The sequence below is a fragment of the Cebus imitator genome, unplaced genomic scaffold (genome assembly GCF_001604975.1).
Source record: "Cebus imitator isolate Cc_AM_T3 unplaced genomic scaffold, Cebus_imitator-1.0 Scaffold346, whole genome shotgun sequence".
NCBI lineage: Eukaryota > Metazoa > Chordata > Mammalia > Primates > Cebidae > Cebus > Cebus imitator.
The window spans coordinates 2,416,523-2,428,118 of record NW_016107661.1 but is presented as its reverse complement, the minus strand read 5'-3'; the positions used below and the strand labels follow the sequence as shown (position 1 = coordinate 2,428,118).

Genomic DNA, 11,596 nt, shown 5'->3' with positions numbered 1-11,596 from the left:
CTGGGGCTACAGGCGCACACCACCACTCCTGGCTAATTTTTTATTTTTACTAGAGATGGTGTTTCACCGTGTTGGCCAGGCTGGTCTCAAACTCCTGACCTCAAGGTGATCCACCCGCCTCAACCTCCCAAAGTGCTGAGATTACAGACGTGAGCCACCATGCCCAGCTGTGAGCTCTTTTTCAAGTGTATGAATCAGATATATAGGAACACACCCTGGGAAGCTCAATATCATATATTCTATAATGTACATAATAATAATTATACATGATATACATAATAAACACCAACATCAATATTCAACTTCAATGTGACAAGAGTTAACAGATACAGTATTTTTCTGAAAAGAAGATTACAACTGAAACAGAAATCAGCACCACGTTTTTTGTAAAAATTACATTATGCGTTCTTCATGAAACCATCAGAACTAATAGAGATTGTAAAGGAGTAAAATGACAAGTATATTTAAGTCTGATTGTCTTTGAAAATGTAATAGCCCTTGTGGAATCGCCTATGAATCACCTACAAACCATCGTCCAGAGAGACATGCCTTAAACAATCGGGTTGAATTCACAGAGTTCTTGTTTTGTTTGAAGCCAAAAGATGAGAAATATTGACTTACCTTTCTGTCTTCTATTTCCACGCAGGTATTGCAGTCTGCTTTGATATCCTGAGAAGAGAAGAGAAGACAAAAACAGTGAGGGAAAGGACAGGAGACAGACATATGGTCAGAGAACATTCAGTGGTGTTGTTGAAATGCCCTTTAAAATAATAAAGAGCTCATGCTCCTAACAGTTCTTTCTCGAGACATTGCTCTTTATAGTGCTTTTTAGAGGTATATGCTGTGGTGTTTGCATTAGAGACATATGGATGTCATAAGTAAGTTTTATTACATGCAGATGTGGGGTGTAGGCAAAGGCTATGGATCAGAGGCCATTGCAAAGAGAAACTGATGACTCACAAAATAATCTGCCCCTCCCCATACAATTGTTCACATCAACAGAGATTGCCTTTAATTTAAAATCTCTCCCATTCAAAATTTAGGATAGCCAGATCTCTCTCACTTCAATACAAACTATCACCATCTATTTTTTATCTTTTTAACCACCAACCATCCATCCTTTATCCATCCACCCAGCCAGCCATGCCCATTCATCTAATCATCCATTCATCCCGCATCCTTCCCCATCCATCCACCCATTTACCCACTCAACCACCCATCCATCCTCCCTCTATCCATTCATCCTGCATCCATCCTCTATCTAACCATCATCCGCCTGCCCATCCACCCCATTCTTCTATCTATCCACTCATCCAGCCAGCCATCCACCCAGCCATCCCCAGCCATCAAATCATCTATCGACCCTGCATCCTTCCCCCATCCATCCATCCACCCATCTATCCATCTACCAACCCACCCATTTATCTATTCATCTTCTATCCACTCATCTATATATCCTTCCTTCCTTCCTTTATCTACCTTCCATTCATCCTTCTACCCACCCATCCATCCATCTATTCATCCATCCATTCATTCACCTATCCATCTACCCTTCCACCCATCCACTCATTCATATTTATCACACACCTACTTTTTTCTGCATTTTTTTCTGGTTGTCCTGGTATGAAAAGGTGAAACAAACATAATTCCTACCCTCAGGGAACTCACGAATTAGACGGAATGGAAGACACAGTCACACAAGCCATTGTGGCATTAATTTATTCATACAAAAGAGATTTCTTTAGCATCTGTTGGCTGCTAGAACTTCCTCCAGGCAAGGAATACTCAACAACATACAAGACACATGGCAGGCCCATCCTGGTGATGCTTACATTCTTCTATACAAGATAAGCATTAAATAATACATATCAGTTGACGGTACTCCAAAAAGAATATGTACTATGAAGAAAAATAAGACAAGGAGAAAGAGATGTGAAATGCTGACGGTAGGGGAATAAGATGTTGATTTTTTTTTTAAGTGGCAACTAAGCAAAGGCTTGAAGGGAGTTAGGGGGATGAGCCAAGTAGCTCACTAGGGAAGAACATCCTAGGCAAAGAAAGAACTAGTTCAAAGCCCCAAAGGGGAAATGTGTTGGACACAAGTGAAGCAAGAGGAAGACAGCCACTGTGGCTAGAGGGAAATAAGAGAAAAATAAAAGGGAATAGGATCACAGGAAGATGTTTACTTTTATTTTGAGAGCAGTGAGAAAACAGTTTTTCTCACTGTAATAAAATACACATATCATTAACAATTTTACTACTGTAAGTACACAGTTCTGTAGCATTACCGATTCACATTGTTGGATAACCACCATCATCCTCCATTTCCAGAATTTTTTCATTTTTCCACCTCTACCCATTAAACAAAAACTCCTCACTTTCCCCTCCCAGAGCCCTTGAAAACCACCTTCTGCTTTCTGTCTCCATGGATTTCTCTACTCTAGGCTCCTTATTGTATAAGTCTGGTAGGAATGCCATAAAAAACATTACAGGGTAGGTGTCTTCAACAACTAAAATCATTTTCTCAGAATTCTGAGGGCTGGAATTTCAAGGTCAAGGCTGTTCCTGGTGAGGCCTCTCTTCTCGGTTTGTAGATGCCTCCTTCTCATTGTGCCTCACACATTCTCAGAGAGCAAGAGGGAGACAAACACATGATATGTCTCTTCTTTTCTTTCTTTCTTTTTTTTTTTTTTTCCAAGATGGAGTTTTACTCTTGTTACCCAGGCTGGAGGGCAATGGTGTGATCTCGGCTCACCACAACCTCTGCCTCCCAGGTTCAAGCAATTCTCCTGCCTCATCCTCTCTGCAAGCTGGATTACAGGTGCCCAACACTATACACAGGTAATTTTTAGTATTTTTAGTAGAGATGAGGTTTCACTATGTTGGCCAGGCTGGTCTCAAACTCCTGACCTCAGGTGATCCACCCGCCTCAGCCTCCCTAAGTGCTGGGATTACAGGCGTGAGCCACCGCATGCCAGGCTATCTTTCTTTTCTTAAAAGGCCACCAATCCTATAGGAGTAAGACCCTCCCCTTATGACATCATTTAACCTTAATTACCTCTCTAACGGCTGAATCTCCATACAGAGTCACATTGGGGGTTAGGACTTCAGTATATGAATTTTACAGATAGACATTTGAGGCCATAACACTCGTATAAGTGAAATCATACAAAATTTGTCCTTCTGTGTCTGGTTTATTTCACTTAGCATAATGTCTTCAAGGTTCATCCATGTGGTAGCATGTGTTAGAATTTCATTCTTATTAAGGCTGAATAACATTTCCTTGTATGGACAGACCACATTTTGTTTATCCATTCATAAGCGCCATCTGTGGATGGACATTTGGGCCGTTTCCACCTTTGGGCTATTGTGAATGATCCTGCTATGAACATGGGTGTATAAGTATCTATTCAAGTCCCTGCTTTTAATTCTTTTGCGTGTATGCCCAGAAGTGATTGCCAAACCCTATGGTAATTCAATGTTTAATTTTTTGAGAAACCACCCAACTGTTTTCCATAGCAGCTGCACCATTTTATATTTCCACTAAAAGTGTGCAAGGTTCCAATCTGTCCACATTCTCATCAGCACTCACTTGTGTATTTCACTCAGGCAGTTTGAAAAGAGGACAAGCATGATCTGACTTCTATTTTAACAGAATAGGCAGTGAGGGGTTACAAATGTAAGGAGGGAGACCAGTTTGGAAGCTCCTACCGGAGTCCAGGTGTGCGATGATGGTGTCTGGATGACAGTGTGTCAGGGGAGGGGAAGAGAAGTAGTCAGAGACCAGACGGAATCAATGGGAAGTCTTCACAGACAGGATGTAGCATGGGAGAGAAATATGGCGGTTAGGGGCCATGCCAATGTCTCTAGCCTGGGCGTGCTCTCCATGTAGGCAGGGAGGGTGTGGATGTGCAGGGTGGCATAGAGGGCTGCAGACATTGGGGCTCCGTTTTGGTTAAGTCTATAGAAATGTTTATTTTCTCACCAAGAAGTAGTGGGGTTTTCTCTGTCGATGCATCATTAGGAAAGGTTAATATGAGAAGCCATCACCACAGTGATTTATTAGTAAACACAGCAAATTCTAGGTCCCTTTGAATCCAGAATGGAGTGAAATGAGACCATATCATAAGGTGAAGATTCATACAGCAAGTATTTTATTTTATATAGAACAGACTGTTTTCATATCAGTAAAGTGGGACTAAATAGTGAGCAAAGACTGAATATCTCTTCGGAGCCAGGAACTGTGCTGGGTGTTTTTCTTATTGCCTCTAAATTACCAGCAATCAAACAAGGTGGGTATTCCTTAGTCACTCTGTGGTATGACAGTTGTGATTAGCCATCAAGCAAGTCACCCTGAATCACACAGTGAGGGAGCTTAAGTCTGTGAAAAGAAGTGGTCCCTAACCAGGTGCTTTTCCTTCCCTCCAGGTAACTGTATTTTCCTCAAGGTGGTTTGGTTAGACAATGTAACTTAGGCCACAGGTTTTGCTCTTTTCCATGCTATAGGGAGGAGGGGTTATTCACAGCAAAAACAGCTGGAGAAGCGGAGTAACTGTGCTTCTCAAAGTGAGCTCTCTGACCAGTAGCATTAGCTGCTGTTAAAAATGCATATTCTTACAGCTATTATGGAAAACGGCATGAGGGTTCCTCAAAAACTTAAAACTAAATCTACGCTCTGATCCAGTAATCCCACTGCTGGGTATTTACCCAAAAGAAATGAAACGCATATGTCAAAGAGATCTCTGTACCCACTTCTTCACTGCAGCATCGTGCACGATAGCCAAGACATGGAATCAAACTGAATATCCCACATGTTTATAGCAGCACAATTCACAACCGCAAAAATATAGAACCAGCCCAAATGCCCATCAATCAACAAGTGGATAAAGACAGTGTGGCATATTGGAATACTTTATATATATAGAATACCATAGATAATACTATATAATGGTACATAGTATTATACCATGGAATACAATAGAATACAATACAATGGAATGCTATATATATTATATAGTATTTCATACTATATATAATATTCTATATGGTATTCTATATATATTTTATATATATGGTATTCTGTATATATTATATAGATAGTGGAATACTATATATATATAATAGATATAAAATACCACATAGAATACTATACTGTATAGTGGAATGCTATATAGTGGAATACAATATGTATAATATATATAGAATACTATATATAATACAGTATTCTATATATAGTATTCTATATATATTTAGAATACTATATAGAGAATACTATATAATATATATAGACTACTATAATATATATATAGAATACTATATATAGAATACTGTATTATATTATTCTATATATATTATACATATTGTATAATGTATACAATGTATGTATAAAAATTGTATACATATTGTATAATTATATACTATAATATATATAGAATACTATATATAGAATACTATATTATATATATAGTATAGTATTCTATATATAGTATTATATATATTATATATTATATAGTAGTCTATATATTATATATAGTATTCTCTATATAGTATTCTAAATATATATAGAATACTATATATATTATATTGTATTCTATATATATTATATAGTATTTTAAACTATATATAATATAGTATTATTCTATAAATATATAATATATAAATTATATATAATTATATGCTATACATAATGTATATTAATATATACTATTATTATAATATTCCAGTATTATATACTATATATAATAAAGTATATATTAACATATAACACTATTATTATAGTATTCCATTATGTATATGTATATATAACAGAATGCTTTCCCAATATATGTGTATATATATATATAATGGAACACTATAAATATTACACACACACACAAACATATATATATATATAATGGAATACTTTCCCAATACCTATATAATGAAATACTACTCAGCCATAAAAATGGACAAAATAAAAACATTCACAGCAACTTGCATGGAATTGGAGACCATTACTCTAAGTGAAATAGGAATGGAAAATGGAACATTGCATGTTCTCATTCACAAGTGGGAGCTAAGCTGTGAGGAGCTAAAGGCATAGAAATGGGACAGTGGACTTTGAGAACTCAGAGGGAAGGGTGGGGGGTGGCAGCACTTTGGGTACAGTGTACACTGCTTGGGTGACAGGTGCACCAAAATCTCAGAAATCACCACTGAAGAACTTATTTATGTAACTAAACACCATCTGTCCCCCAAAAAACTGTTTAAATAAAACAAAAAGCAAAAAACTAAGTATCAATCAAAGAATAAATAGATAAAGTAAATGTGGTGTGTAGAGACAATGGAATACCCTTTCAGCCTTCATAAAGAAGGAAAGCCTGTCATGGTGACAACATGGATGAATCTGGAGGACATTACGTTAAGCTAAATAAGCTGGTTACAGAAAGACAAACACTGCATGAAGCAAATATAATAAATACATTAAAAAGTACAATGGTGGTTACCGGGGACTGGCAGGAACTACCCTCCCTACCGGGGGTTTGTTGGGGAGACATGGGCCCAAAGACATACAATTTCGTAAGACAGGAGAAATAAGTTCAAATATTACAGTGTGGTCACTACAGTTAACAACAATGCGTCATAATCTTGAAAATTGCTAAGATTTTATGGCTGGATGTGGTGGCTGACGCCTGTAATCCCAGCACTTTGAGAGGCTGAGGTGGGCAGATCACAAAGTCATGAGATCGAGACCATCCTGACCAACAAGGTGAAACCCCGTCTCTACTAAAAAGAAAAATAAAAACAAAAATTAGGCAGGCGTGGTGGCACATGCCTATAATCCCAGTTACTCAGGAGACTGAGGCAGAAGAATCACTTGAGGCCGGGAGTTGGAGGTTGCAGTGATTTGAGATCAAGTCACTGCACCCCAGCGTTGGCAACAGTTCGAGACTTTGTCTCAAAAAAAAGAAAAAAGAAATATTTTATGTGTTCTAATCACACACACAAAAAAAGACGATGTGAGGTAATATATATGATATTAGCTCTACATGGCCATTCCACAATGTACACATATTCCAAACGGCATGTTGTACATGATAAATGCACATACCTTTCGTCAGTTTAAACAAATAAGCAAGGAAAAACATTCACATTCTCAGGCTTTATTTTCCATGGGAAATGACCCTGAGAAACGAGGTGAGAAAAAGCAGCTTTCTGCTTCTGCCCGTTCTGACCAGATGACAGATTTATCTCCTTTCTCTCCTTAAGTGAAAAATGTTAGGTTTGCAGCGAAGAGTCCTGACTTACTGAATCCAAAATTCAAAGAGTGAGGGCCCATCGACGTGTGCTATTAAGCCCTCGATGTGTGCTACATGAGGCTGTGGAATGCAGGCTGAAGGGTGGCAGGACAGGGTTGTGGGTAACTCTACTCCTGGCATGAGACTCTTGTGCCTAAAAGCAGGATGCCACTGTTTAATGACCATGAAGTCTTCGGCAAGTTCCCCTCATCTGTGCATAGAGGGAGTGTCACAAACTTGCTACTCAATGTGGAGTCTACACCCCAGCAAATACAATGACCGTGGGAGCTGACTAAGATGCACCATGCATGTAATCCCAGCACTTTGAGAGGCCAAGTTTAGAGGATTACTTGAGTCTGGCAGATCAAGACCAACCTGGATAACTTAGGGAGATGCTGTCTCTACAAAAAAATAATAATAAAGAAAGAAAAAAAAAATAGCTGGGTGGGGTGGTGAGTGCCTGTGATCCCAGCTACTTGGGAAGCTGAAATAGAAGGACCACTTGAGGCCGGATGAAGTGGCTCACGCCTGTAATCCCAACACTGTGGGAGGCCAAGGTGGGTGGATCTTGAGGCCAGGAGTTTGAGATTGGTCTGGACACCAGGGTGAAACCCTGTCTCTATTAAAAATACAACAATTAGCTGGGTATGGTAGTGGGCATCTGTAATTCCAGCTACTCCAGAGGCTGAGGCACGAGAATCACTTGGACCCGGTAGGCTGATGTTGCAGTAGGCTGAAATTGCACCACTGCACTCCAGCCTGGGCGACAGAGCAAGACTGTCTCAAAGAGAAGGGGATTACTCATCCGCAGAAGTCAAGGCTGCAGTCAGCTCGGATTGTACCACTGCACTCCAGTCTGGCTACAGAGCAAAATCTCATCTTTTAAAAACAAATGCCAACACTTCACACCTCACCCCACAGACATCAAATCAGAATCCACATTTTAAAGTGGTATGTGTGTGTCCTCCAGCTCCGAAAATTCATATGCCATTAGTTCTAACCCTCCGCGTGGCTGTATTTGGAGATGGAGCCTCTAAGGAAGTAAAGTTAAATGAAGTCATAAGAATTAGTGTCCTTGGCTGGGCATGGTGGCTCACACCTGTAATCCCTTCACTTTGGGAGGCTGAGACAGGTAGATCAATTGAGGTCAGGAGCAGCCTAGCCAATATGGTGAAACCCCACTGGATTTCAATATAATACAAAAAATGAACCAACTATGGTGGTGGACACCTATAATTTTAGCCACTCAGAAGGCTGAGGCAGGAGAATCATTTGAACCCAGGAGGCAGAGGGAGCAGGGAGCCGAGATCACGTCACAGCATTCAAGCCTTGGCAGCAGAGCAAACTCAAAATAAAAATAAAAATAAAAATAAAATAAAGAAAGAAAGAAAAGAAATTAGTATCTTCTTATGGGGAGTCAGCAGAGAGCTAATTCATTCATTCATTCATTCATTCATTCATTCATTCATTCTTTCTCTCTCTGCTGGCACAAGCCCAGGAATGCCTATACAAGGACCCAGTGAGAAGGTGAGTGTCTTCCAGTCAGGAAGAGGGCCCTCAGCAAAACATGACCCTGCCAGCACTTTGATCTTGAACATCCAGCCATCAGAACTATGAGAAAGTAACTGGGTCTAGTCTATGGTCATTTGTTAGAGCAGCCCAGGCTGACTAAGACAAGGTTCCCAGATGACTTGTAAGGCCCAGTCCTAGGAGGTAGAATCATGTCTACATGTGGTATCTTCTTTTTCACACCCTCTCTCCTAATTGAATGGCTGTGGTCTCTGATTGACTTCGTACAATGAGTCACGAAATATACCCCTCTCTCGTTAAAAACTCTCCTTGAATTTGCCTGCTAAGAAACCTAAATAGAAACTAGAGATTAACTCAATATGAGAGTGATGAAAATCATAGATTACTTTTAAACCTAGAAAATACCATAGAGAAACAAAGTGACAAAAAGCAGCTCTCTGTGTGCTTTTGCCCATTCCGACCAGGTGAAATAAGCATTTCCTTTCTCTCCTTGATCGAAAATATGTTAGTTTTGCCAGGAAGAGTCCATATCCGATTTAGATTTACCCACACAGAAATGGTAGGTGTTAATCAACAAACTAACAAAATAAATAAACCAAAGGCAGATCTCTGTTCTTAATCGGCCACTGAGGACCCATGCAAGCAACAGAAAAAAGCCATCTGGCAGAATCAGAGTTCTTGCCATTTCCCTAAGATTATTCAATTTATTCTTGTCAGGATTAATTTACTAAACCCATGCTGGATTTTTTTATTTAGATGATGCTCTTGGTTTCTCATCCTCTGCAGATCTATGCAGGAGGCGCCCCAGGGGACTGCATTTGCTTCTGAACAATGCTGCACTCAAATTGGAAAAATGTCACTTTGGCAGGAACAAATTATTGTTCGGATCGCTCTGCCTAGAGCTGGTGTCTCTGGATGGGTTCCGACCTGACCTTTTCTGAACCAGAGTCGTCAAGTAAGTACTTCAGCCCCACTCGATGACTTCGCTTGGAAAACAGCTCAACTACTTTAGTGCTAAGTATGAATTTCGAGCCGTGTACTCATCACCAAGCAATCAATTTCCCGACAGAAGCCAGCCGTTCTACTTTTTGTAGACGGGAAACCCCCCTGAACAGTGGAGGCTCAGTTGCCGGAGACAGATGGGATTGTGTGCAGACAACAGAGTCTCACTGCTAGGGTTTATCCTGCTGGACGCAACGACACAGTTTTGGAACCCTGCACAAGGAGCCTGACATTGCCTAGCCTCAGTTTCCCCTGCTGTAAGAGCAGGATAATAACAATCACCATTTGCCTCATTTGTTGCCAGGTGTATCCAGTACATGCCAGGGTCTCAGCATATGGCAAGCTATCAATAAAAGTCATCTCTCCTTGATGACATCTTTCAAGAGGCTTTGTGAAACCTGGTTCTGAGTGAAGCATTGAGAACTTAAAAACATTTCTATTTTTAAAGTTTTCTCTTCCAAGGTCTCTCAGTTATTCGAGCTTTTAGACACCAAAGCACTCGTGTGTCCGTTCTTTTCAGAAGCAGTTCTCTCTCCCGAGAGAGACGACTTTTCTTCTACACTTGCTGTGTTGGTTGTTTTTGATAATTTTTGTATGTCAGGGTTATTCATGGCCACAATGCTGAGATGCCAGCATCCTGGATCCTGTACCAGCAGCATTCCCAGCTCTGAAGGATCCAGCAGTTAAAGGTTCCTGACAACAGGCAGAGAGGAACACTGACCCATGAGCCTCCAAAGACCTCAGAGTATTTAGAAGGGAGCTGTCAGTACCACATTCAACAGTAGTCCGCCAAGAGATATGCTCAAGCCGACTAATCCCTAGTGCCTGCCAACGTGACCTTGTTTGGAAATGGAATGTTTGCAGACGTAATTAAGGACCTCGGAAAGAGAAAATCCCATATTATTTGGATAGGTTATAAATCCAATAAAAAGGACCCTTTTAAGAGACAGAAGAGAAGAGAAACCATGTCAAGTCAGGCAGGGATTAGAGAGATGTTGCTATAAACCATGGGACACCCAGCTACCAGACACTGAAAGAGGCAAGGAAGAACTCTCCCCAGAGCCGCCCTGTTCACACCTTGAACTTGCACCCATAGCCTCCAGAGATGTCAGACAACATATTTGGGTTGTGTTAAACCACGTAGATTGTGGTGATTTGCTACAGAAGTCACAGAAAATAAATGCAGAGGATCAACGAGCTCCTTGTGCCGATCTCTCTTGCATGACACTTAGCTGCTTAACACTGAAAAAACCTAACTGTGGTCCACAGACCACCTCCAGTTAGTCTAAGCTCTCGGAGACAAGAAAAACTCCTTTAGAAAAATCTCAGGGGTATCATTGGCTGCTATGCTCAGGGGCCCAGGTGTTTCCACAATGCAGCCCCTGAAAACCTCTAAATTGATTGTAGTCATCCATTCTGGAAGAGCAAAGGAAAGAAAACACCAGGGTGCTTATATTTGACATGAGAAGCTAAGTAAGGATCATATATTCTGGGCAAAGCATTGTTCTCCTGGACTCAAATACAAACTCCCAGAGAGCTTTTTATAGGAAATACTGGAGAGCTTAAGTCGCCTCTCAGGAGCATGGGGAGACAGAGCCAAAGGTTCATCTGACAAACCCAAATAGGCTTATGATTAACTAAGGAAATGAAGACTACTGAGGAAGATGGTTTTGCTCTTCCTTTTTAAACAGAAAATAAACGTTATGGCAGAATAGATTATAATACAAAGACAAGCCCCAGTGCGACATCACACCCCAAAAAGAATTCAAAGTGCATTTTAAATCCTG

General features: G+C 40.2%; 1 protein-coding gene across 1 annotated transcript in view; it reads right to left on the bottom strand.

The window, feature by feature from the left end:
* Window positions 1–608: 608 nt before the first annotated feature.
* Window positions 609–11,596, bottom strand: part of LOC108287505 (serine/arginine-rich splicing factor SR45) — a 1,472,561-nt gene continuing 1,461,573 nt past the window's right edge. Inside the window, exon 8 of the mRNA XM_017505949.2 lies at window positions 609–669. Within this exon, the coding sequence (XP_017361438.1) occupies window positions 633–669 (37 nt within the window). The 3' untranslated portion in view covers window positions 609–632. The remainder of the gene's footprint in view (window positions 670–11,596) is intronic.